At 47.5% G+C, this 27,975-nt stretch overlaps 1 protein-coding gene across 1 annotated transcript; it reads left to right on the top strand.

The window, feature by feature from the left end:
• Window positions 1-63: 63 nt before the first annotated feature.
• Window positions 64-26,894, top strand: LOC120847520. The gene is made up of 3 exons (XM_040219322.3): window positions 64-500; window positions 11,240-11,388; window positions 25,712-26,894. The coding sequence occupies exons 1-3, from the start codon at window positions 90-92 to the stop codon at window positions 26,376-26,378; spliced, it is 1,227 nt and encodes a 408-aa protein (XP_040075256.1). The 5' UTR covers window positions 64-89; the 3' UTR covers window positions 26,379-26,894.
• The last annotated feature ends 1,081 nt before the right edge of the window (window positions 26,895-27,975 follow it).

Below are 27,975 nucleotides of genomic sequence, written 5' to 3'. Positions count from 1 at the left end.
GTTTTTACAGGACGCATATCCGGGTGTGACCACTAGATCACGTGGAACTCGGAGCGCGCATCCGGAGCAATCTGGTTGACGACACTGCAATGGCGTCCTCTGCGTCCACTTCGACGGCGTCCATCGAGCCTGCTGTGCACACCAACTCGACTGGCGGCAACATGGATAAGTGTTCCGCGGCCACTTCGCGGTCCCTAACCAATCCAACGGTGAACATCATAAAAATGAGTAATGGCGTCGTCAAGACGACGCATGAAGGATATGGGTTCTCGCGTTCCACATATGGTTGCAATGTGGCCACTTTTCGATGCGACCTTCTCGAGTGCGGTGCAACCTTGAAAACATATTACACCAATGGCCGATACCACGTGAAGAATGCCGAGCCTCACGACGAAGAGTTGCACGTGCGGGGTTTTCGTCATCCTCCTGGAGGCGGTGCTCGGACCCCGTCCATTCCGGGAGAAGGTGGAAAACGCAAGGCGGCCTCCTGCGCGGACAAGGTAAAGAGGTGGCGCCTTTCCTGAATGCTCCGTGCAATATACAGGGTGTTTCACGAAAATTGGGCAAATTGGATACTGCGAAAACTACGCCTTGCAAAAAAAAAAAAAAAAAAAAGGCTTCTGTCGTTTTGTTTCTGGGGCAGGGGCTTACTTAGGAAAAGTATTAAAGTCCGGGATAATTAGGGTGTTAATTGGTTTTGCGCAATTTATTTTTTTAATATTGTGTTTAAGGACACGATTTCAATTAAAAAATTGCTCAGCATCATCAAAAAACACTAAATCAACAAATCGCAGAACGATAGAGGGAAGCGAAGCATTTTGGGGCTCTCTGAAAAACCGCACCAATTCGACAGGTTCTTAAGTTTCGGTTTGCAATCGGACCGCATCTCGACTCTGACAGCATCGCGCCCCATGGAGAGATTGTGCAACCTGCCTTTAATGCTCTGCGTGAGGCCCGTCGAATTTGTGCGGTTTTTCAGAAAGCCGTAAAATGCTTCGCGTGCCTTCTATCGTTCTGCAATTTGTTGATTTAGTGTTTTTCAATGATATGGAGCAGTTTTCTTAATCAAAACCATGTCCTTAATCACAATATTAAAAAGTTATTACGCAAAGATAATTAAGAATCTGTTTATTCTAGACTTTAATAGTTTTCTTAAATAGGCTTCTGGGCCAGGACCAAAACGACACAACCTTTTTTTTGCGACGTGTAGTTTTCGCTATATCAAATTTGTCCATTTTTTGTGAAACACCCTGTAGATCATTTTTAAGATTCCACGAGGCAGCATTGGCGGTCTCCATTGCTTGGACACGATGCGCGCGATTGGACCCGAGTTGACGCCGAACTCTGACGTCACCCTCGTGTCCAATCTATGCTCAGAGTATGTCAGCAAGCAATGGCAGACAGGCGTTGTCGCCAACTTTGGAAGAGGGTCTAGCGTGGAACAGAAAACATCGCAAAACGAACATTTCTTTTTCCACATACATATGGTTGAAAATTAATATTGTACGGATTATAGACTTTTGCGTACGCTCCTGCGCAGCACGTTTATATCACTAGAAGAATGTCTACGAGGGTCTACGAGCGTCTACGAGCGGAATCCTAAAACAATTTCTTCACTTCGGTTGTTTGGTCAAAGGAACCCATACAAACATGGTCTATGGTCGTCTATGAAAAATGTTATGGCAGCTATCTCCCCCTATGGCCCTCTATGGTCGGCCATAGAAATTCATAAATGCAGCTACAGCCAACTATAGAAAAACCTATCACCCTGTGTCTAAAGACTGGGAATGGTTAATGTTTCTTTACCCGCCTTAAGAAAGTTCTATGGCCCCGTGAACTGTGAACCATTAAAGTTTCTTTACCCCCTGTAGAAAATGCTATGGCCCCGAGTCTAAAAACTGGGCCCCAATAAATGTTCTTTACCCGCCTATAGAAAGTTCTATGGCCCCGGGTCGAAAGGCTGGGAACCAATAAATTATTTTTAGCCGTCTATACAAAATTTTATGGCCCTTAATCTAAAGACTAGGAATTAATCAATTTTCTTTACACGCCTATAGAAAATTATTACGTGGCGTGTGTCTAGCGAGAATCACGCCGTATGTGCCCACTTCGCTTCGAGATCGCGGATTTTATGTTGGATGAAACCTTGCTGCTGCGATAAGTACAGGTGGCGATTTATCACTGGCAGGGCAGGTACGACCACTTTCTTCGCGTTGCTTGCTGCATGACAAGCAGACATTGTAATCCTCAAGCGAGGGAACAAAAAAAGGACGGACAGACACCAAAATATATCTATTCTTAACCAGCTCGCCTGCTTACTTGCTTTAACTTTAATGACAAGTAAGGCGCACGGAAAATGCATCGTCGTAATCTTGTTTTTTTTTTTTTTTTTTGCGTGTTTACTTAGCTGTTAAGATCGCGGCTTTCTTCGGGTCGACCCTTTCTTTAGGTTCCTGCCTCCGTCACCTCCGCGAGCAACCTATACTCTTAAATTAAAGAGCACGTACTATGAAACGAAAGATAATCCGTGCGGCGTTTATTTAAGTTCTGAGTAAAGCAGAACAGCATATCCAGTCGGGGAAAAGAGAGCACTGACTGGCGACGAGCGACTGCTTCCGGCACACGTTTTCGTCCGTCAACATCGAGACTCCTACCGGCTTGCGGGAACACGCGTTTATCAAGAAACATGGCCCCCCGCAAGAAATGACACCGAAATGACGATTCAGCGAAGGAACCAAGGAGCCAATCTGGAAAACAAGGTCAACTGTTCATTCCGGGAGAGTCCACTTTGAAGAAAGAGTCGTACAGACATTCCATTCTGGATTGAACCATGGTTAAAAGCGCTAAAAAGACGTACGCAAGATGGAAGACAAACACGGGCGCTTCTATCTTGCGTACGTCTTTTTAGCGCTTTTAACCATGGTTCAATACAGTCAACACCAACTAGCCCAACAACAAGCTCTTTTACATTCCATTCTGGTTGCGGGGCGAAGTGGGGGAGGGAGGGCGGATCCGAGGGCTTCAAGGAACCGATGATTCACTACAGCCGACGGTTCACCGCTGCTTTTTTAACGTGTGCTGCGCTGCATCTCCTGCCACATATCAAATAGTGCGATCCCTCCTCCCCCCCCCCAAAAAAAAAAAAACTGGCATTTTTTTGGCGGCCGAGTTGCTCTTTTATCGCGCAGTACCTCTTGCGTCGCGAAACGAGCGCGGCTGTAGTGCGTGACCAAGCCAACCCGACGTGAACAACGTGGATCTCAAGTCTACTCGTCGCAAACGTACTGGACATACTGCTGCAACGGAAAAAAAGTAGCACACGTGGCCGATGACCGGAGCGGCAAAATCGAGACGCGCGGCGCTATTGTTCTTGAGCTCGCCGATACCGAGAGTGCCGGTCACGTTGCATGTTTCAACGCGGTGGTGGTCGCCAGAAAATTGAGGGATAAGATAGCTGTTAAAATGCGGGCTTAGGATGGGCTGCTTTCTGCCCCGCGTTGAAACATTCAACGTGACTGACACTCTCGGTATCGGCGAGCTCAGGAACAACAGCGCCGCTTGTCGCAGTTTTGCCGCTCCGGTCGCCGGTCACTTCTGCTACTGTTTCCCCCTTGCAGCTCTGCTTATAAAAGAAGCAAAGATGAACATAAGCACTGGATAATAAATTTAAATTTTATCTATAGAGCGGCATGAGTAGAAGATCAATAACAACTGCTATGCAAACCTTTAAATTTAGCTTGAAAGTGTCGCGTTGGGTAAGCTCTCGCAGCGCTATATTCTAGACCGGGTTGCAAACATTCTACTAAAACATAAAAACGTAGTTCCCCTACAGTATATAGTTTTTTTTTTACTTAACTGATTTGTTTAAAAAGAAGCCGTGAAAGTTACACGGATGCCGATTGTAGAGGTGAGTTATACCGCCAGGGGGACATAGTATAGGGGGTTACTCGTAACGATCAGTCGGCGAATAATTTATAATTCGTTAATCAACTTTTATATTATTACAAATAGATATATGGTTCCAAATATAAACTTGCTCAGCGTCATCAAAAACCATTAAATCAACTCTTTTTAGACAGATATAGCGCAGGGGCAGCATATTACGACGTTCCGTAAAAACACTGAATTTGAACGCGTTTCTAGGTTTCGATTTCTTATCAGAGCGCATCTCTGCGCCCGCGGTCCTGCTCCCCAGTGGCTGAGACGCGCAACACACGTGCGCCTAACTTTCCTCCATGCTACGAGGGAGTCGAGGGGGTGGCTTCGCGCCGCGACCACCGGGGGGCAGGAGCGCGGGAGCGAAGATGCGCTCCGATAAGAAAGCGAAGCCTAGAAACACGTCAAAACTGAGCGCCTTTTAGAACGCCGTAAAATGCTACCCCCGCGTTATATCCTCCTAAAAATAGTTGATTTAGTGGTTTTATGATGAAGCTGAGCAAGTTTCTAATTGGAACGATATGTCTATTTTTATTATTGAAAAACCTAATTAACGATTTTTAATCAATTAGTTGACGGATGGTTACGATTAGCCCCCTATACTTTGTGCCCCCAGCCGTATAACTCAACTGCAGAAACCGCTTTAGTATAACTTCACCGCGTTTTTTAAACAAATCTGTGAATTAAAAAAAAACTGTATAGCGGAGGCCATAGCGGATTGCGTATGGAGTTGCGGGAGTGACTACACGATCTACTAAGCGAGTGGGACAAGATGGTCCCGGTGAGAATCGTCCCAGTCAAAATGGTCCCGTACAAAATGGTCCGGGACATAATGGTCCCAAGCGCCAACCCGGACAAAATGGTCCAATGTGAATTAATCGAGACTTTTGAGCGCTCATAATAGGACAAAATGGTTTGGTACTTTGAAATTTATTTCGACAAATGTTCGAGGATAATATCAACATTTTCAATATAATGATTTGAACAAAGTTTGAACCCCTTTTATTTATACCATGTAGCTCCGTTTCTCAAAGGTTCTTGATTCCTACCGATACATTACACGTGTGTAATCAAAATAATTCTATCGTCAGAGCCTGTTTTCAAATTAGCGCTATCGAGCTTCAAAACGATATCCGGAAGGAAAATCATTATCATACAAGTACTACAGGTTCTTGACGTGGTTTTCTAAAAATGAACCTGTCGTACCACCGCGATCTATTTTTCAGAAACAACATAGCTCTGTTGGAACAATGTATATTAAAGAAATCAAAAATTTATTTCACAAGTAGGAGCGTATTTATTGCATAGACCACTTAAGAGACAAGAAGATGACGCTGCTGAAGCGGAGGCGTAAGAGAAAATTGTATTCACATAACCCACACCCCTAAAAACGTCGTTCAAGGGACGGAGCCCATGCACCTACTGTATGCACAGAGTTACAAGCCGCTGCTGCATCTCTTTGTAGATTCTTTTTATCCTCTTCTTTGGTGGATGTCCGGCCATTTCCTGTGTCACAACCGTAGCGACAGAGGCTTGTTGAGACTGCAGAGCGTCGATCGCCCTCCAAATGGTGGGACGGCAGTACCCAGCCATGCTTGAAAACTTCCTGTTCCACGCTTCCGCTAGGTTGTTTGTCCTGGGGTCGCCGGTCATCGTTGCAACGTGCATGTTCCAAATCCTCGGAGGAAATATAGGTGCACATCTTCGGAGTCTCACAGTTCCATTCCTAGTGAGAACTCTGCGAAACGTACCGGTGACATAGGTACTATCGAAGTAATTAAGCGAATCTCCCGCTTCTGGAGGAGCTGTATTTCGCAAAAAACCAATGCCACGCGCGCTGTCGTCCAAAGGGAGGAATGCCATTCCATTCATCATGCCAACGAACAGGCGAAAGACGTCGCTCTCCTTATTAAGGAACTCTAGAGACAGCTCTTGAATTTTTCGCCATGTGCTTTGGCGAAAATGAAAATAGCACCCTCTTGTGGTGACGTCTTCTCCGAACACAGCACTTGCAAAGTTCATAGCAGCAGTTTCGAAGTCGGCGATGACATGACCTGGATTTGGTAATGATCCAGTAGGGGCTTTTGAAGCGGCAACCACGGCGTTCAGTAGTTCCTCGTATGAGTCTTGGGTTTTGTCGTTCATAAAAGCGTAAATCACTGGCACTGCGGTTTCTCCCAAAGCGACGTGTCGAACTTAGAGCTGCAGGCACAACCTCGGAGCCATGGCGAAATTCCTATTCATAAGCAAAGTATTGCTTTGACAAAACAACCGTAAGCACTCCGCTGTGGCAAAAGCGACGATCCTCGAACGAGCTTGGGGTCCGTTATCGTAGATCAGGAATGGCTCAGGTGGCAATCCTGATGTTGTCTTGCACACACCATCAAGGACTAGGTCGTTGAGGCTGGCTGGTGTTGACGGATACACAGAACTCCTCTGGCGACGGATGTCTCTCTTCAGGATTTCTTCGGATGGCTCTTGCGGACTCTTGAAGGTTTTCCGATGCCTGGGCGCAGATTGGACTTCGAGGCCCGTTCGTCTCTATTGCAGTTTTTCTCAAGGCTGCCCGAAACTCCGCTATTTCCGTCAGCGCTTGATCTGGAGGGTGCGCATGAGGAACAGAGAGTCGTGGATCTTGATTGCTTCCGTCTGTGATGCAGCCTTTCGTTCGTTCCACGCAGCGCCATGGAATGCCGGAGGAGACCGCCTTTTGTCTCGTGTACTCAAATCCCTCTAAACGCAGCTTCGTGCCCTTCTTATAGGTGTCGCCGAGCTCCCTACCTAGGGAGAAAAAAAGAGAATATTTAAAGCGCAATTAAAAACCAGACTCATAACCACCTCTGTGTCAAAATTATTAGGGCGGGCAGGACGACGTTTCAAAACCAGGAATGATAAAGCACAAAGTGCACCTTGAAAACAACGAAAGCGTTCATTGAAACAATCTTAATGAACATCCATTGTGTTACTTTGTCTATCAAGTTTAAAAACACTGGACACAAAAAGCCAAAACTTTTTGTGTCCAGTGTTTAAGGCTTTATAAATGTTTAGCAAATTCACTAACGTTTTACTGTTTTTTACTGTTGATAGTATTTTCTGCATTAAGCCCGGAATGTTCGTCGAAATCGAAAAAGTAAATATTTTGCGATTTTTGTGGCGCAATTAAAAAAAATATATATAATCATTCTCGATTTTCTTTGAATTTCACCCGATCGGCCCTTGATGCAGCAGGTAATTAAAAATCTGCAAGAACATATTGCCTTATTTTGTTAAGAAAAAAAAAAGTGTAACCAGGTTGTGGCCGCATCAGTTACCGCTGGGGCGTTTCTGTCTTAACGACTAGTGGTGCACGAACGACGCATACGACGGTATCCGTACTTGGTCATATTAATGCTCAGGTGCCATGAAGCACTCTAGAAATAACACACGAGCTTGTTTTCATCGCTAATGTGGCTGATACTTTACGGCGCGTCCGATACTTATTAGGGTGTTATACTTGGCTGGTTAGATACTCATCTTGCTACCTTTTCAGATTAGTACTTTAATGTGAGTACTTGACTGACAAAATTAATATGATTCGTCGCTCTATGAACCGCTAGTACCGAGCGATTTTACGGAAGTCTTTGGTCCGACTGATATAGGGCGCGGCTTGAACGGAAGGTTAAGCTGGTGGTATAATATTGCATTGTAACGCATTGCGTAGCTGGACTCCAAGCCGGAGCATAATTGAAGACGGCGGAGGAAAACGGGTGTTCCTTGATGCAGACTTACCGACAAAAAAAGCTCGAGGTACACCTAAGCACTTCTTATGAGTTGTGAATGCGAAAGGATGCAAGCCGCTCATCCGCTCGCTTTTTCGCCTGCTGCGTCCTTTCGTCACCGGTCAGCGCGCATGCTCCCGTGGGCACGCTGACCTTGGATGCTCCGTGTTAACGGCGCGCTGATGGATACGCAGTGCCATGAGGTGAGCGGTCGTGGAAACTGTCGAGCTCAGCAGCCAATGGGAGTCCCCGTCGACGCGCGCCAGCCAATGGAACCGAAGGCGAAATCCATCAGCTTAACTCTGCTCCTATTGGCATCGCTGAAACTAGGTGCCGTTTTCGCGCATCAAACTGATGATGTCGGCTCACTCCGTGGGACAGTTAATGCTCTCGCATTCATAAGTGGTAGCGCCCCCCCCCCCTCCCCCCCCTCACCCCAAGTGAGGCCGAAGGTTATATCCCAGCGCGCAACTGCGATCGTATCTCACTGACTCGAGGCGGCGATGCGCGACACCGGCGGTCCCCTTCGTGGTGTAAACATCACCGGCAGGGCGTATGGCGTTGGTAAACAAACACCAGAGTCAATCCTCCTGCGGCGGTGCAACAGCCCCACCCCACAGAAGAACAAATACGGAGAACGGAGGAGGCGAGGCGTGGTAGATGCAAGGATTGTGAAGAGGATGTTAGTGCAGTGCTTGCATACTCCAAAACGGGCAAGCTGGATTGCTCTAGGCAAAGCCCGAATGAGGAAGATGTGCGCGTGAAATTCAATGGAGAGACCAAACGGGTTCCAACACGCTTCATGACCCGGTCCCTGCGCGAAACCAAGTTCTACGGCCTTGACTTGAGGTGGTGCTGGCCCTCCCCCTCCATCTCCCCTCTCTCTCAACCTACCTCTAACTCCTTACATTTTCCTCTCTCCCTCTTCCCATTCCCTTCCATTCTTCTACGGAGTCCTCCCTCCCTCTTCCTCCTTGGTCATGTGACACAGCAATTCAGTTTCCTCGCAAAATTGAGCGGCGAATTATACTCCCTGTAACATCGATTCCCTCTCCCATTTTTTTCTCTTTTCTTAACCCTCCCCCTTTACGAATTCTCCTCGCCCTTCTATAGTGTCCTCTCCACCTCTTCATCTGCCTCCCATTCCCATCCATCCCTCTCCCCTCCACTATACCTTTTCCCCCTATAGTGCCCTTCCTCCCCCTGTCTCCCCACTTGCCGTTCTTCCCCACCCCTGGTCACCTGACACATTAATTCAGTTTCCTCAAACTTTTAGAAAGTAAGTTCTTTACTACCGTAACGACTTTCCAAACATATGAGACAGTCGCTCCTAGAAACAGCATTCCATGGAGTATAGGACTTTAAATGTAAATCGCTGCCGATTTCTTGTTCGTCTTAACATTGCGTAAAGTCAATGCTTTGCCTAACGGCACGAGATTCCAGCTTGGCGAGAGATAATTTCCGCAGTCGGACTTTTCGGGAATTGGAGACGGACGGGTTGCCAGCCTCGGGAGGTAGCAATAAATGTAAATGACAGCCATCCGCGTAAAGCTGAGGATCTAGCACCAGAACTTCGTAAGGAGTGAACGCTATGGCCGCCTCGGGATATCCACAGCATAGCCTTTGGTATTGGAGGCAGTTACCAAAATCACGAAAGAAAGGCAGCCATGCAGATATGCGTTCTGCTCAAAACAAGCACCATATTGCAGGATTCTTTGGTGTCAAATCTATCACTAAAGAAAAAACGTCCCACAGGACGAACATTGTCGGTACCTATCCTTGCGTGCATTTTGTCTTAACGACTTGTTTTAGTAACGAAAATATTGAGTACAAAAAGTAAAAAGAAAAAAAAAAGAACACGATAAATTTGCACGATGTCAAATGTTCCGACTGGTGGACGCATGTTTGGTTGCCCTTAATTTCTAGTTCGCAGACAACTTCCCAGACGGTGCTCGTTACTGGAAAATTGACAAACTCTTGATTAGAAAGAGATGGGAACGGGAATTAGATTCTTCGGTATAAAGCCTTGAAAAATGCCCGTAGAACAGGGACACATAGGGCTGTCCTTTCAGAAAACGATTCACTATAACTTCTGTTGTGAACGATCCCGCATTGCGTGCGTGCCTATATTGAAAGAATTGAAAAAGAAACGCCGGAAATGATGTGTACAGACCACCGTGGTACAGACAGAACCGGTTGTAGCAGACGACGGAGAATGTCCAGAGCGCTACTTTGCCTCTTTCGAAAACTTCACTGTCAAGGCTCGCTCACACTTGCGGAAAGCTCTCTTGCGGTCGACCGACGTAGTTCGAGGAAAAAGTGACCGCCTTTTACACTTGTTGCCGCCCGCCGTTTTCCCGCGGAACCGGTGTCTTGTGGATACCAGAGAAGGAAGCCTCGAGCGGCGTGCGAAAAACCGCTTTCGCAGCCAGCATTTCATCGCTGCGCGTTATAATATAGCTAACAACCCACAGTGCCCAGAGGGAAGTGCCCAACATTCTCTCGGCGATACGAGAATGCCATAATAAAATATTGCGCAAACCGGAGATAGCGCGGGTACGTACCGCTAGCGCCAATTTTACTTTACAGAAATCCCTTGTGGGCACTGGTTTCGTTCTTCAGATGCGTTCTCTCGAAGAGCGTTGAATAATTCTGTAATACTGCTTAGTATTTCTTCCGACACAACCTTAAAACGAGATGGCGCCACTTGCACGACTTGGGAACTCCGACAATTTTTGCGGCAACCCGGACAACTAGGGCAATTCTGCTAGGATGTGACGTCAGTAAACGTAATTTTCTTCTCGCGCTCCGATTGGCTGCAGTGGCACGGAAACCAGTTCCGCGCGGGAAAAATCGGTCCCGTACCAATAGAGCCGTCGAATATTCCATCAGCGGCGAGCCTATTTCGCCGCCCGGCGTCTAATTCCCCGTGGGTTCGCCCGCGGATCCGCAAGTGTGAACGAGCCATCACGCGGTCGATGCCACGGTGACAGGGAGGAGCGTAGAAGACATTGCGCGTAGCCTTTTATACACCATATAAAAAAAGAGGTGCCATCTAGCGTGCGTGTGATTAATTATAGAGTTTGCGCCATATTAGGGGTTCCCGGAAGAGCCCTTCGCAAGGCGTCTTCGATAAATGCCGTGCGATTACCTGGATAGCCCGTTTGTTTGCTTCAGGAACGGGTCTTGGCAACAGCGTTGCTGGCAATTCCTTTTCTACAATCTTGTCACCATCTTTCTTTTCTCCGTTGTACCAAAGCTAAATAGAAATTCATTGAATGCACAAATACATTGTCCTAAAATCGTGAAAACAGAGTTGATTGCAGATTTTCTACGTCCACAGATGGCAGAATTCCTCCAATATGGCGACTCCGTATGGCACGATGATGGTAGCTTGCAGGAATATTACGTACAGCCTATTACGTTGGGCTTCGTGGCATAGCGCGGAGATCGCATTAGTGGCCCTCCGTTAACCTTTAATTAAAATTCGGTGTGTTTTTGTGTGCCAACTGGCCTTCATTTTTGCCGCGTATCCTCCTGTCCAGCCCCGGAAGACCATCAAGGGCGGCGCACAGGTCCCGGCGAAGAAGTCCACAGGCCGCCCCCTATGCGTAGGCAGCGCGTTCAGCCACAGGCCGCACAAGCAAGGCACGCCGCCAGGGAAGGCTGAAGGCGCAGCGGGCGACAACAGCAAGTGAGCCGCCCCTTCGTTTCGCTCTGACTGTTGTTGCTGTCTCTAATCCTCCCGAGAATATTACTCGCCGGGGAGTAAAACTCGTGGCAGCTCCAAATATGTGAACCGACCTCGCTCACTCAGCTGAAATATGTCCCAGTTGACGCTGCGATCCGATGTAGCGAATCAAGCAGCGACAAAAGTGCATCGGCACGGCACTCCTACTCCCTGGGGGGGGGGGGGGGGAGGGGGGGGGGGAGGGGGGGGGAATATACTGTCATCGGCTAAAAGGGAATGCGTCGTCTGATCGCTGCCCACGTCGGAAGGTGGCGCCACAAGCTAATGGCGTCGCTACCTTGTCTGCGAATACGCCCAAAGTTGACTTGGCAAGACTTTTGCTCTTATTTTCGTTTTGCAGGAGTACACACCTTGAAGTTTTACGAGGGAAAACTGGCTTGCTCGGTGCACTTTCATTGTTACTTTGGGGTTTCTATGTGCATTTGCTAAATTTTCCGTGACGTTTTTATACGTCGGCTCGGATGTAGCCACCCTATAGTAACAGTGAGGTTCAGTAGATCGTTTTGCCATTTACGCAAAGCTATCCGCACTCTCCTAGGACCTTTGCTATTTCTACCTTAGCGGAGCAACATTTTCATTTTAGTAGCGCGTTTGCAATCTTCGCAACTCGCTACCGTACCATAACGTTTCGAGAGCTGAAGCAACGCCACTCGCGACTTTTTGAGACACTAAAGCTTTCGTAAAGTAACATTTTGTTGAGAAATTTGTAGTAGTCGCCTACTAATATGTCACCATCTACATACCCCGTGTCCCAAATAGCGGGCAGGCTATTTAAATCGACCGCAAAAATCGCTTTCTTAACCCATCGTGTTACGATTTTTTACACCGTTGGCCACAGGTGGAGCATTTTTTTTATAAAATTCGCAAGGAGCGAGCTTACCCGAGGAAAAAGTAAAAGAAGAAAAAGTCTTAATTCCTATGGAAACGCAGCGAAGGCACCGGTCTTTAAACCGTAGGGCGCCCTATGGTTTGAAGACCGGTGGCTTCGCTGCGTTTCCATAGGAGTTAAGACTTTTTCTTCTTTTACTTTTTCCCCGGGTAAGCTCGCTCTTTGCGAATTTTATAGACAAAAAGCACCACCTGTGGCCAACGCTGTACAAAATCGGAACGCGATAGGTTAAGAAAACGATTTTTGCGGTCGATTTAAAAAGCCTGGCCGCTATTTGGGGCTCAGTGTAATATTTAATTTTTGGTTGATTAAAGTGGTAATCTTTGCTTCTTTTAGAATTAGACCTAACTGATAGTCTAGCTGGTCAAGGCAATTCTTTATTTATTTTTTATTCCGAGATTACCCCGTAGTGCCTGAGGGCGTTACAGCAGGGGGGGGGGGGGGGGGGGTTACAATGCTGGAAAAAAAAAACACATCTTAATTTTCACTGCACACTTGCAGCTCCGACAGCCCATTCTACTCTCGTATCGTTTTAACAAAAAAAGGGTTGGCGTACATGCTCGTCCTGGCGTAGTAGTCTCTAATTTTGAAAGCATGATCGTTCCGTTTAGAAATATAATATGGTTCTTTTCAGTAACTTTCACTGCGAATTCCAGTTTATTTTTAAATATGAAAAACAGAAACTTTAAACACAATTTTTTACGGCGGGCTGAGAGAGGTTCCCAACTCAGTTCGGTCTTCATTTGAGTACAGCTGTCTCGCCGCCCGTACCGTCCCAAAACAAACCTTGCAGCTCTATGTTGTATTTTTTCAAGTTTGTCTATTAATGTTTTTCGTTCCGGGTCCCAGACGGTTGCAGGGCATATTGAAAAACCGGCCTAACATATGTTAAATACGCGGTTTCCTTTAAGTTAGGGAGTGATCATTTTAGGCTTCGTTGAATAAAAGCTTCGATGAATAAATCCAAGTCAAGACAGTCGCGTGAAGTAGCCATCTCTCAGACGCCCCCGGCGTGTTGTGTTCGTGCTTCTCGCTTAATCACGATGTGACAACTGTCGGAGGGATGGCTGCTCTGACTCGCCGCACTCGACAGTTCGACACTCAGGCTTCCGACGCGTCGTTCCGGGGAAGGCTGAAGGCGCAGCGGGCGACGACAGCAAGTGAGGTATCCTTCTACTGGATGGACGTATGAATTCTAATGGCGGTATACATAACGGGCGATAGCTTGCTCCACCTAGACTATAAACAAAAAAAATATTATTCTATCCCTCGTCCTTTGTGACTTTTCTGACCTAAAAAAAATAAAATATATTGCATTAAAGTATGCATGTCTGAAGATTTTACGTGACGTTACTTCTTTGCTCAACATGTGTTAATCATGATGGACCGCATCGGACCCTAGGAGCCATCCCAGCGAGTCGAAACACTGCGTACAAATCACGGGACTACGCACCCTGCGGAAGGCTGCGTTTCTTCAGAATTTCACGTGACATTCACACGGCATTAAGATGGCTCGAAGCGTCCGCTGATGTCCATCGTGAGGTGAAACGGAGTATATTCGTGTCTCAACGGTCTCGATATGTCCCAGAAGGCGTAGTTGCTATGGACGCGTGAAATCAGCATCTCGTTTTGTGCTCTCGGAAAAACTCGATGGCGTCCGTTTCCTTCACAACGACGTGCGGCGTGACGAGTGGAACACCGCCACATCCGCTTTCCCAGGCCACGTAGCACCTCCTCTCCCGATCGCTCCGAAAGGCACGTGACAACGGGACGTTCGCGCCATCTATGCTGCCATTGGCTGCAGTTCTCTGAAAATCGGACAGCAGTGTGGCGAATATCTGGCAGGTTCGTCGCATGCCGTTGCCGGACAGAAGCAACACCACCTGAACAGAAGGCCTACGCACCGTTATCAAAGTCAGATCGGTCGAGGGATGAGATAGGGCACGAGTATTGTGTCAGTGTTCGTCTGGGGCTCGTGTTCAATCAGCGCGTCGAAGGTCGGGCTCGGGCCCAAAAGTCGAGTTAGCGCCATCCGACTCTGATTCTAGGTGGGGCTGACAAAGCCCCATCCGACGCTCCGCTGCTACTACGGAAACTCGCCTCCAAACGTCGTTTCGACAGTTCGCACGTCGGATCGGACAGTTCTGACACGGGACTTGCCGACATCGTTTCCTACTTGGGAGTCTCCAGATGGCGCTTTAAACGAGAGGTGCCATGTTTAAACAGACACTCACAGGGTATATATGCTCGTAGAAGATTTTAATTCGAGAGCAAAAGCTGTCCCACGGAGCGAAGCCCACATTGTCTGTAACCGTTGTCTGTTACCGTCTGTAGCAGAAAAACGGCACCTAAATTCCCATTCCCAATAAAACACAAATAAAAACACAGCAACACTATGCTTCGTCACGGAAGCCGTCATGAAGCCGGCAGAGTTCGCCGCGCCTGCGCATTGGAGGAGCGTAACGTCAACGCCGGAGCTCCGTGTGGGAAAGGAAGACGTCGTGCGCTCGTTGTAGAAATGCACTACATGTAGGAATGTTTTTGGATTCCCACGCATGTAAACTGTCTTAAATGTCCCTGCTAATGTTTTTTTTTTTTTGTTATTTATTAAAGCCCAACTACAAAGAACAAAATTTGCGGCTCAAAGGACGTTTTCTTTCCGCCCGAGGACAGCCGGTTGAGAATTGGCCGTGTTCAGTCGTGCTTTCTTTTTCTTCCATGTTACGTGCCACTTAAACTATCTGTACAAAATATATTTAAAGTTGTGGATCATCTGTGTACAATAAATGACCCACGAAATTAATAAAAACGAATTAGAACCCCGTTTTGTGGCCTCCAAGAAACTGCAAATACAGTGATCGAAATAAAAAAAAAACACGCAGAGATGACAGGAAGTAGATGTACTGCTTCATTCTCTACATGGCGAACTACCGCGAGTCGGACGGTGCGATGGCGGCGCACGACGTGCAGACGTTGCCACGAAGTTGGGCCATTACTACGGCACTGTCGTTCGTGGCACCAGCCATTCGATCTTCGAGCTTAGAACATCGAACGGAAAGCATATTGGTGCAAAACAATTGACGATTTGCAAAAAAGTGCGCGCCACCTATCGCGCAACGCCGGAAACTTGGGTGCGAGGATAGAAGGTGGTTGGAAAACAACTCGTGCTGCATGGTTTTGGTTTGCCTTGGAGCTTGTGCACGCATGCTGTCCTCCGTGCTTCCTCTTCTCCATTTCCCGGTGCTTCGAAATGATGGAAGATGACAGTGTCCCGTTTCGGGCCACGGGGTGGGTGTCGGACGTGTCGCCCTGTAGCATCTCAAGTGATAGCGTCTGGAGCTACCTGAACTCGGTCACACATGCAGTCCGTCAGGCACATCGTGGTTGGGCGTTCAAGGAAGAGGGATACGTTCAGAACGTCATGCTCAACCTCGACACCGCAGACAAGGAGCTCGGTCTTGTGCGAGCGACGTGTGCGCCGTCCATGAAGAGCGGTGTGTACGTCGTGTCGGCGCAACACAGTGGGCTGGCATGGCGTCAAACAAATCGAACCCGCTTTCGCGCCTGTTGCCGCCTAGGAATAGCAGTCACGCCCATTTGTTTTCCAACCGAGCAGGGGGCGCTGGCAACAACACACTCTGCTCGCGCATGTGCAGCAGCTTTTTTTGCAAATCGTCAATTGTATGATAAACGGTGCACGCAACTTCGTCGTCGTCTGCTTCACACGCCGGACTAGCGGAGAAAAAGAAAACGCCCTCAGGTGTAACCACGTGACTTCCGGCAACCAACTCATCGGCTGGTCACTTTCGAGCGCTCCAATCATCCGAGTCAGAGCTACCAGATTCCGGAGCGCCTCCGCATCGGAGCGAGATAATCGGCGCGCCCAGCCAAACGCTCCTCAACTTTTCGCAGCGGCAAGCCGAGCGGATAGAGGGTGGCCTGCGCCACTAAAGGACGTCGCGAGCCGCCCTCTAGCGGACATTTTGCTTCTCGGATTCAAGGGGTTCAGCAGTATTCAGTCATCCATTCATCCGTCAATCCTTGAAAAATGGCAGCCGTCAACGCGGACGCTGATAAGGACATCGCAAGCCAGCCGTGCCAAGCGGAAGTTCCTGCGAAACTATAAAAAAAAAGACAACATTACAGCTTGAAAACTCTCGTACTTTTGTTTTTACCGCTTTGTCCGAGTAGGTTCGCACTATATAAACATAGGCCTTGACCTTGGGCATCCCCGAAGGAAAAATCCATCAATGTAACCCTGTTTGGCAGTCAACGTTTTCTAGTGGACCGCTGACTGTGCCTGACTGTACGTCAAGCATGTCTGATTGGCCAACAAGTTACTCTGACCGACAGTCAAACTCCAGTCAGACCCCGCTTGTCGGCTTTCTGATGGTTTCCTGGTGGCAGTCGGCCGCCGCGAAATGCCATCAGGATGTCTTGGTGGTGATTCTGACTGTACATCGATTGTCTCTGACTGTACGTCAGAAAGCTTTGACGTGCAGACAGGCGTACGGTGAAAGGACGTAAAGTTCGTTCGGATACCACTATTTTGTCAAATATAATAATACGAAAAGTAATCAATGCACGAGAAAACGATTTTGGGACGTGAGCCCATAAAACCGCTGACGTTAGAGATATGACACGCAACCGACCGACAACCTTGATCAGAAGTCCGCCGAAGCGCCGAACACGACACTTCGCACTTCGCTTCGCCCATACCCAAGCAGCACATTAGGACCGGCTCAAGTTTGAGCCAGATTGGGTTGCCGAGGAAGTTTCACTGTGCCTAGATTGTTTTGCCCCATTGCGCTAGGCAGCCCCATCCTGGTATGCCAGTTTGGCGACCACCCGCAGTTCCCTGTCTAGCCATGAACTGGCTCACCGCTGGAATTATGGCCTGGGCCAGGCGGGAAGCTCAGTGATACCCCAAGCTTGGCTCTTTATTGTATATACAGGATGGGCCAGGTTAGTGGCCGGGTGGTCAGCCAAGCTTGGCTAGACAATAGAAATTCACCATGCAGTTAAACTAGTTTAACTGGTGATATGACAACACACGTCGTAAATTAATCAAATTCAATTTATTTCCAGAAAGAAATACATACTGCAGGCCGCAAAAATAAACATAAAAACATATGTACAATGCAAAAAAAGATTGCCATGATATTATGCGTGTGTCCCGGGCGATTTGCGAGATTCTCCACATCTCCTGGAGTGTCGGGGTTCCGGTGGTGGCTAACATAGTACCCCAGGGCATCTGAAATACGAATAAACATCAGTAATTAGAACCATTGCAGATTTATTTGCACCTGTTTGTTCTAAAACGGTATGTAACTAATGCCACGAATAAAAAATATGTACCATCATAAACAGATTGAGAGGGAATATGGAAGAGTGTACCGATCGTACATGTGGTGCCAGTCTCGCGGCAATTAAGTATAAACCGCATTTAAACGATTTGACGAGCGAAGAGACGAGCGACGACGACCCGCTTCACTGTCGTTCGGTCAGTCGCGCGACGCGGCAAACCGCATTAAAGCGACGGGAGCAAGCGACCAAGGCGATGAGCGACGATTTTAAGAAATCCAAAAACCGAGCTACGCGACAAGCGACTGTGGGAAATCTCCGCCGCTCGTTACTGACTCTCGTCGCTCGCTTAGTCGTTTACATGCGTTTCAGCCTTTACGCAAAGCAACTCCTAGGAATGAAAAGATCCTGCTGTTGTTACCTCCTTCCTAGCCTCTCCAGTCTGTCGTCCGCTACGCAACTCGCAATTGCGAGTTGCATAGCGGACGACAGACTGGGAAGGCAGGAAGGGGGTAACAAAAGCAGGATCCTCCACCACGGTGGCTAACCACTGTGGCAGAGGATCTCTGAAGCTGAATGTACACACTGGCGGTTGTATTAAAAAAGTTCAGTTTCAGATGCACCTGTATATGCAAATGAATCCAAATGGTCGAGCCTGCTTACCTGGCTCACTGGCGCAGAGATAGAGACAGCCATTGCCCGCGCTGCCATGAGGACGGAGCGAATTCCGAACACGCCGTACTGGGATGCAGCCATTTCGCCCACGAGCGAGTGGAACTCAGGCGGAGGACGTCATCAGCCACAGGAACCATCGGCAGAGGCAGCACTCAAGGCAACGGCGAACTATCTTATTCAAACACAGCAACTTGTAACTTTCGCAAGCAGAACAGCTCCGCGAAGAAAGAAGCAAGTTCGCGCCACTAACGCCAGATCCGGTTTTCTTTTTCTTTTTTTTTCCATTTTCGGAACTGCGCCGCCGCCGACTGAAAACTGGCGCTTCGAGCGGACGCGAGGGCCGCGCTGATTGGCCCGCGTGCTCCCTCTCCTGGCACGTGAGCAGCTCTCCTCTTTCAAGGGATCCGCGCTCCGCGCGGGGACACTGCATCATCTCCGGTCCCGGGGCATTGGCGCATTCCAGGCGCTTGATTCATCTGGGGTTGCGGGAGTTTTCCCGCGCTTTTCCAACATCACGTGGGAGGCTCCCCGCCTCGGTCACTTGCGCTGGAAGCAGCTTCTACGTGCAAGCCAGGGTAGATAAAGGCCACGGTAAAAAGCGGGAAAGTTATAAAGTTCTAGTTCGACCAATTTCGACAGTTTGATTTCCAATGTGTCCGGTACGATTCCACTCCAACCAGTTCATTTCGGGTTTGGCCTGTTCATATCCAAACTGTTTTCAAATAGTTTTTTTTTCTTTTTCAATGGGGTGAACGTGTTCTTCTTTATGTCTCTAGCTAAAACAGACTTCTTTCACTGAAACGTCGCTTTCTAGTGCGAGTGCTCGTGCCACAACGCACCAAAAATATGTTAACAGAACGCTCATACGAATTTTAAAAAAAAGTAAAAAGTTGAACGAACTATAGAGTAACAGTGGCTTTCAGCGGGCATTCTGGGTCCGATGAAATACGAGCTTGAGCCAAGGAACATTGCATAGCGGCAATTCCCTGCCATTTCTTGTCTCACCATATCTTCGATATGGCAACATGCCCGAACAATGGCTGTTGCTTGTATTGAGTGGACCAGGAAATTTTTATGAACCACCATGGAACCTCAAAGCTTTACAGAGGCATTGCTACCTTGGCCATCTCTGACCGAGGAAAATCAATAGACAGCCAGGGTACATCGAATACTGGCAGCGGCCTGTTTACACTGGCCATCAATGACCAAGGAAATTGAATGGTCAACGAGGAAAGACGTTCCCTGGTAGTTCCGGGGCTTTCTGGGGCAAGGAAAGACTGTAAGACGCCAGGCTGGCATACAGACGTAAATGGCTGGGCAGTCCTGGCCAAGCAATCACAGCTAAGTGCCAATCCTGGCCCCAGCTAAAACAAGCAAGTGTGCTACCTGGGTAGACGCTTCGCCGAGCTTTCATGAACGATCGCTCTCGACTCGTTTTGTTTGCCCCCTCGCTCCAACCTGTCGATCCTGCCCGGGCTCTACAATGTCTTATGTTTTAGTAGAATTTCTACTCGACAAGACCCAGCTTGTTGTGAGTTCCGACGATGTAAGGGACTTTAGCGGTGTAGTTGAAGACGACAGGGTGTACCAGGTCTACTGGGCCGGTGATGCGCGAACAAAAGGATCGTTCTACGACGCGAAAGTACTCTACATGGCAGGCGAGTAGAACTGAAGTACGGCGAGTGATGTACGAGTGCTTTGCATAACATGCTGACGGCTTAACTGCATTTGCAGCCAAAGCATGTCGTATAAAACCAATAGTCAAATCGTTTTTCTCTAACGGTGGCGTAGCATAGCGGTTAAGGTGTCCGATTTGTATGATGTGGTCGCGAGTTCAATGCGTGGTGGTGCTGCTTTTTTTTTTTTTCTCTCTAACATTTTGTTTTATCGAGGCATTTGGCGATATTTATGAGTGCGTATAGCTTTACTCTTATATAAATGCTGCCCTTGTTGATGAAATTCCCTTGGCAGTGGCAGTCAGACGTCATCTGATGGACCATCAGATGACGTCTGATGGTCCATCAGGTTCCACCAACGCTGCTGACTGGCACTCAGTGGCCCAAATTACGTAGCTTGATGGAATTTTCAATAGGGTCGTACAAGGTTCGGAAAACAACTCGGCAAACTTCGCTTCGTAAACACGGCCCTCGTCGTCGTCGCCTGAGCTCCTGGTGTTTTCCCTGTCTGCTAGCTTCGCTAGCAGCACTGACGGTGCCGCCACTAACATTAAACGTCTTCGTTTCAACGACATTTCACCTGAAATCAGGGAGCACAACACAACGGTGACGGTGTCGAGGCTGAAGCCTAGTTCACATGCAGCGGTTTTGGCCCTAGAGCGGGGCGATTTCTGCCGTCGCGGCGCTCTGGCCAGCACCAGTGGTTGAGCGGCACGAGCGCCGCGACGGCAGAAATCGCGCCGCTCCAGGGCCAAAATAGCTGCATGTGAAACCCGCTTGACAACTGTTTTTCGCAGACCTTTTTCTGCGGAGTGGCTGCGTTCTCGCCGTCCGCTTCCGACACAAAAACAAAATGGCGGAATGGCTGAAGTCACGTGACCGGTCGGCAGCCAGATCTCTCGCGCGCTCCCACTTCCATGCCAGAGCGCCTCGAACCGCTCCGATTCGGAGGACGGCGAGATTCGGAGCTTCGAGAGCGCTCCGAAAGAACCCGGCGAATATACTTGGAGCGTCTGGCATCGACCTGCCGAATGCACACTGGCTTTTCAGAGGGCTCCAAGAGGCTGAAAAGCGACCAGCTGAATAAACCACACCTCTACAGCCCTCCCTCCTTGGTACACATCGTCCACGTGATGCGGCCATGTGCCTCGGTGCTCAGGTTTCAGTTTAGGTTTCGAGCAGTTGAAGTATTTGGCTTTATTAAAAATATACGTGACTCTGTAGCCTCCTCGCGACATATTAAATCACCTGGCAAAACTTTTTTTAAAAACATAGGAGGCGTGTCAGTGCCTCTTTAGGGGAAAAATGGAAAAAAAAGTATACCCCTTCCTCTCCCCTCAGGGTGTTTTACAGCTGAGTTTATCCTATTACATTGTCTGTGGCATACCGTTCACACCGTGTAATTTGTTTTGCCCCTGCAGGATGCAAACGTCGTCTTTGTTGTTTTGCGATGGGCGCCAACAGGAGGCGATGAGGTTGTCTCGTGCAACCTGTCTATTCGCAACTCCATTTCACTATAGGTGGCGCCACTCGTTTTTCAAAATGGCGGTTGTAGTAAGGATTGGAGGTGCGTAAAGGTATACCAGTTGCTGAGGCTGTTTAGTGTGCTGGCTGCACTTAGCGACAGAAAATATTCCTGTTTGTACGAGGAAGCGGGGGTGTTATAAGAGAAGGTTACCACTTTACAATTAAAACAACAACTGTGTTCAATGTTTTTTTGTTTGTTTGTTTTACGCCAGGAGGCACGTTTTACCTCTGGAACAAGACCGAAACTAACCTCGATTTTGGACTTAATTTCTCCGTATAAGTGTTAATTTCGGAATCTTTCATAGCTCAAAATCTGTCTCACAGAGTAATTATTGAGCTAAAGTAATTGTTCGCGGAATTTTTTTTTTTTGACATAAGTGTGTAATCTAGGCGCATAAAATATTTTGGAGTTCAGTGTCCTTTTAAAGACAACGTCTTTCGCACACCTTACAGGTAACATGCAATATTATATTTGTTGATTAAATCTGTGCTGGTATTTGTATGCCCTTGCTGCCTTTTTCACTCAGATAACTTGCATGTGAACTATTAAACTGCGGGCCTTTTAGTGGATATTGGGGGTACTTAGATAATTAATTGCTTTCTCATTTTTCCCAGCACAAGAGGAACAAAATCATTCCAAATTTTACACAATATCGCCACCGGTCATGAGTTTAGAATATGTTCTCAAAACGTATAAGTTAGGAAACGCTGGTCTCAATATAAAAACCCAAACACGGAATCCGAGTCAGACTGCAGGAGTGAGTGTGTGTGTGTGTGTGAGTGTCTGTGTTTTTAAAGCAACGCGTGACGCTTCGATCTTTATGTTACATCCAGTGTCTGACTGTTTGTGTATCTTGATAACGATGTCAAAGTTATGGAGATGCTAAAAGGAACACAAAATGTGTCCTTTCTGGGAATACTAATATGGTTTAATGACGTATGTCTGTTATCGTGGCATTTATTGGGGGTCTGCTTCGCCGTTGTTTGTATGAATAATAATACATAAATTTAGTAGAGCTTCAAGAATGCAGTTTCTTAAACTCTAATATAATTTGTTGGTGAGTACCTAATTTCAAACGCGCGAACAAGTATGGCTATCAAAAGTGTCTGCAAACTATCATCACTGGTGCTAATTGCAGCATTTTTAATTCAAAAGTTACAGAGTAAAAATAGTCTAAAATCAATAAAACATTTGAGATAATTCGAGAAATTCATGTAAAATTGTATTATTTGTGGGAAAAGCAGATGATGCTATCAAAGTCGCCATTATGGACAATCGGCAAAACTTACGAAATCACCGCCCATCCTTGCAAACCAACCACACCCCCTTCCCCCCGAAAAAAAAAGGGTTTTCGTGGTTTTGTTTATTGCAAAACTTTGCAGAACATTTCGTCTCTTTCATTTTTTACGCGGGGTCCTTTGGAAAAGCTGAGCCTTTGCAGTTCAAAGAAACGCCTTCGCGCTTGCACGTCTCCTCACTGCAGCACGTTTCGTTAGTGTTGGAAACCGTTGGAACAAAAGTGAGTTTTAGTACTGCGTATACGAGCGAACACAAACACATTGTGTTTGCGGTAGCGTTACGTGTTTCGCATTGCGCGTGCGCGGAGCCCAACACTGCAGTCTCAGATTGGCGCTTGGCGACGGCACGCATGCGGAACACTCAAGTCTAACGTAACCGTACAGCGATTGCCTTTGCTTATACACGGAATACTAAAACTCTAGGAAATTACAATACCCTACCGGCTGCAGCACTACATTGGGACAATGCAAACTGCCGCATGCATTCGGAAATGTAATTTTGCGAGCCCGTGCCCGCTGAGCAGGAGAACAGCGCGACCCTCACTAGAGCGCTTCCCGTTTCTGCCGCGGGAGGGTGCGCAACGAGCTGAAGACGCGAATACTGCAATACACTAAAGGAGAGGAGGATAGAGCGTGCAGTACGTCAAATTGGAGCCGATCTCTGATTGAAAGGATAATGAATGCACGCAAAGTCTAGCTACCTTTCTCTCCACCCCCTGTCTCCTTCCTATCAGAGTGTCGTCTGCTCGTCGCTCAGGGTTGAATGTTGGAATTCAGGACGTCGGCGTGCGGCGTTCGAAAGCCAGACCTTGCGCAAGGAGCAGACGACGCTCTTGCTCCATCTGATTGGAGGGAAATCGGGGGTTGAGACAAAGGCAGTTAGCCTTTTCGTCTACCCACTATACTCGCAATCAGAGCTCGGCACTCCGACGTGTTCACACGCTCTCATCTCCTCCTCTCCTACTGTTTCTCTCCGTATAGCCGACGTTATGAGATCATCTCTGTCGTGGAACTCTCGGGGAAAGGAGTACCAACTCTTTCTCCTGCTCAAGTCCGCCACCCGTCGTTTGAAGCACTATCTATGGGCAGGCGTCTCAAACACGCGGCCCACATGCATCCCGCGGCTACAAGCCCCGTTCACATGGGCGAGTACAGCAAATGGATTATACCACAACAGCCTCATGTTGTCGATTCCTTCATTTCCTCTAATTGTTGGTTTGTTTTCAGTTTTCTTTCCACCTGTTTCTTATGTTAATCTTCTGTACGATGACCTCACTACTAGGCTACAAGCACGTGTGTCTTGCGAAGGGACACACCTCGGATGCATAAACTTTTACGCAGCAGTAGTAACTGTCAAACCTCATGAGCTTCAGCATTTAACCTTCGCTGGTCCCTGCCGTAAGTCAAAATGACGGTTCCATAGTAAAAATAGTCTAAAGTCAATGAAACCAATTTTGGCTAATGTAAGAAATTAATGTAAAATTTCATTAATTGTGGGTAAAGCGTATGATACTATCAAAGTCGCGACTCTGGACGATGGGCAAAACTTCCAAAGCCGCCGCCAATCCTTCCGGACTTAACCCCCCCCCCCCCCCTCCCCGGCCCCCCTCGCCGCCCATTAAAAAAGTGTTTCTTTTTATTTTTATTTATTTTCAGAACGTTTTAGAACATTTGGTTTGTTCGATTTTTACACGCCGTCGTTGTGCCAAGCTCAGCCTTTCCAGTTCGAAGGAACGCCTGCCCGCTTGTACTCCTCAGTGCAGCACACTTCGAGCGTTCGAAACTCGAGGAATTATTTTTGGTCATGAATAAGAGGCCAGAAAATAATTTAATTGCGGGCTTTAATTCTTATAATGATCCAAAAAATTGACAAAATAACAAATACTTTCTCATAAAGATTTTTATTCTTTTATGACGTTGAACTTGAATAATTTCCTAATGAGGTGAACGACAGGGCAACTCCTCTCGTTCAATTAAAAATACCAGCACGTTCTCAGAGCAGCGCCATTTTACCTTTCCTTGCCTCATCATATATTATCAAAAAGGATCACATAAACTATTCAAAGCTAAATATGTCACTTGCGAAAGTGCGAGTTCACGAGCAGCACACAGTACGAAATCAATTTATGATCCCTGGTGGACAGAAGTTGCTACGCAAGGTGGACCTTCAGGGCTATTACTCTTTCCTTAAGAATTGCCACCCCAGTCTGTTGTCCCTTTACTTTTCGGGAGTCAGAAATTTGGCCCAAAAGCTCCGAAGAGATTAAGACCCTAGATCTAGAGGCTGCTTTTCAAAACAATACTCTTTGGAAACGCTGCGGCGAAGTGCCATCTAGACGCTGTTCTTCAAACCCTGTGTAATATGTAGTTACCATAGTGGCCATCCCACCAAAAACGGTGGCGCGTCAAATGACGGGAGGGGGACAGAGAGGGAGGAGTGCTCCTCGCAGCAGCAGCATCTGTGGGTAGTTTCGCAACTATGTTGACCTAATAACCGATCATGATGTAGAAAACCCGAGACTGCGGTAAAAGCAGAGAAACTTAATCGAAGAGGAAAGACAGAGAAAAAGTACGTCTGAAACTAAGCTACTGTGTTTATTTCCTCAATGTCTTATATATCCAGAACCTAACCACCGACCACCGACGTCACAACGGTGGTTAGGTTGTGGATATATAAGACATTGAGGAAATAAACACAGTAGCTAAGTTTGAGACGTGCTTTTCCGCTATCTTCTTCGACCAAGTTTCCCTGCTTTTACCACAGTCTCGGGTTTTCTACATCATGATCAATATCCACCAGCTCGCCTGTGCACTCGCTGTTTTTTATTGACCTAATAACGTTGATATAACCCTGATATTGTTTCTTATTTTGCCTTCGTGATTTTTGTTGTTCCAGGATAAAAAGTGCCAAAGGGAGCGGCGCAGGCAACCTGGTCGATAGTCGGGCTGCGGCGGTTCGGCAAAGTCCGGTCCACTTCCAGCATTCCAGGGGCTTGAACGAACCAGGGACTTCTGCTTGGTTATCCGATGACGAATGGGCCGAAGAAAACAAGATTCCCCCGCCAGCTACTCCACCTGCGATGCCTGACCACGCCGACACTGTCCAAAATGACGCCGATGACGGAGCCTACAGTTATTGTATTTCGTCCGACAACTCCATGAACGGGGACGTCGGAGAGAAGCCCATTGCCGCCAAACACGAACCAGGCGACGTGAATTCTTGGGACGCGAAGGAAGGCGGCAAGGAATCACTCGATCCTCCAATACGAATCGCTTCGTACGAGAGCATAAGGAACGGTTGGAACACCGCCGACGATTCAGCCGGAATAGGTTTGGGCCGCACGCAAATCGTCTTGAATATGAAGCTGGAAACTGGGGATCTGCCCGACAAAGAACTGAAGGAAAGCGTGTGTCTTCTGCTACAGGCCGAGGCCAAATTGGTGGCTTTGCAACAACAGAGTGAAGCATTGCGAACTGAGCTTTTAAGAAAGGAGCTAAATTTTAACACGGCCGAGAACAAAATCAGTGAGCGTGCAGCCTTCGGTGATTTTAGTAGTACTTAGTAGGTTTGTACTGTTCCCTTTGCGGAGGCTTTTTTCGAACAGCCCTTGCAAACGGAAGTAACGCTTTCTCCTCTCAGCATCTCTCAGTGGTTGCACGGTATCACTTTTGAGCCAAGGGTTTTCCACGAGCCAGCAGCCGCCGGTGTGCGCGAGCACACACAACGAAATTGAAGTCAAGATCGAGCATTTAAAGATGACAATGAAATGTATCGGCTCCGTAGAACAGAATAATAAAGAAAGGCTTTTCATCTCCACAACAGAGATCTATGTACTTGTTGGACAAATTAATCGCCTACCTTTTACTCTAGACCCCAGTGTGAAGATGAAAAGCCTTTCTTTATTTTCCTTTTAGACGAAGCCCTCACATTTTGCTGCCATCTTAAGCGTGAATGGTGGACCATGGCGTCAATTTCGTTGCGTGTGTTCGTACACACCGGCGGCTCCTGTCTCGCACAAAAACCGTGTTGCACCTAAAATGGACACTGAAATATTTAGTTCAGCATCCCTTTGATAAGCGATGCTTCAAAATATCGACACTTGAGCCATATTGCTGCTTAAATAATTGTTGTCAGTTAACAGGGGGTCAGTTGCCTTTACACGTGGCGAATTGTTGTTGCCGTCCTAACTTTAGCAACGTTCAAATCAATAGACCGATCTCACCAGCCAGTTTGACTACGCTACCGCTGCCGCAATGCATCGAGGGAACTTTAGTCTTTCTGCGCGTGCGACAACCTCGCTGGAGCTCTGCGCGTACAGGGCACGAGCAGCCTCGTGCACTGCCGATTGCCCCCTGTGAACTAAAGTTATGGCTGCCTCGCGCATGCGTGGAACGCTTGGTGAGATCGGTCTATTGGGGGAACCGATAAAACAGCACGCGAATCGCTCTAGGGTTTTGAAATAAATTTCTCGAGCACATCATCTACAAGCATCTTATCAGTTTCCTGGATTCTTGTGATTATTTTAACCACACACAGCACGCCTTCCGCAAGCAACTGTCATGTGAGACCCAGCTGCTGTTTCTTACTAATGACCTTTTTCAAAATCTCGACTCCGGCTTTCTTACTAATGCTGTTTTCCCTGATTTCGCCAAGGCTTTCGACAAAGTCCCTCACAATCGCCTTCTGTTCAAACTCTCTTCCTTAATATTAGATCCCCTCGTTCTAAGATGGATCGAACCTTTTCTTAGCTGCCATTCTTCATTTGTTTTCGCTAACGACTCGCCCTCCTCCTCAGCTCCAGTCTCCTCCGGCGTTCTGCAAGCCTCTGTACTTGGCCCTTTACTTTTTCTAATATATTAATGACCTTCCACTTCAACTTTCTTCTTCAGTTCGCCTTTTTGCGGATGATTGCGTTATATATAGACTAATAAAATCTCCCGGCGACAAACTGCCACTCCAGTGCGACATTAACAAAATTGCCGACTGGTGCCGTACTTGGCAAATGTCCCTAAATATTAATAAATGCATGCATGTTTCACGCGCTCGTCCTCCCCCCACGTAACAACATTAACACTAAATGACACTGTCCTCCAGGCCACTACCAAATATAAATATCTTGGTGTTTATTTAACTAATAATTTATCCTAGAATAATCATGT

The sequence above is a fragment of the Ixodes scapularis genome, unplaced genomic scaffold (assembly GCF_016920785.2).
Source record: "Ixodes scapularis isolate PalLabHiFi unplaced genomic scaffold, ASM1692078v2 ptg001361l_1___fragment_2___debris__unscaffolded, whole genome shotgun sequence".
NCBI classification, from domain to species: Eukaryota; Metazoa; Arthropoda; class Arachnida; order Ixodida; family Ixodidae; genus Ixodes; species Ixodes scapularis.
The sequence above is the reverse complement of the archived record's forward strand: the minus strand, read 5'-3'. Positions and strand labels throughout refer to the sequence as shown.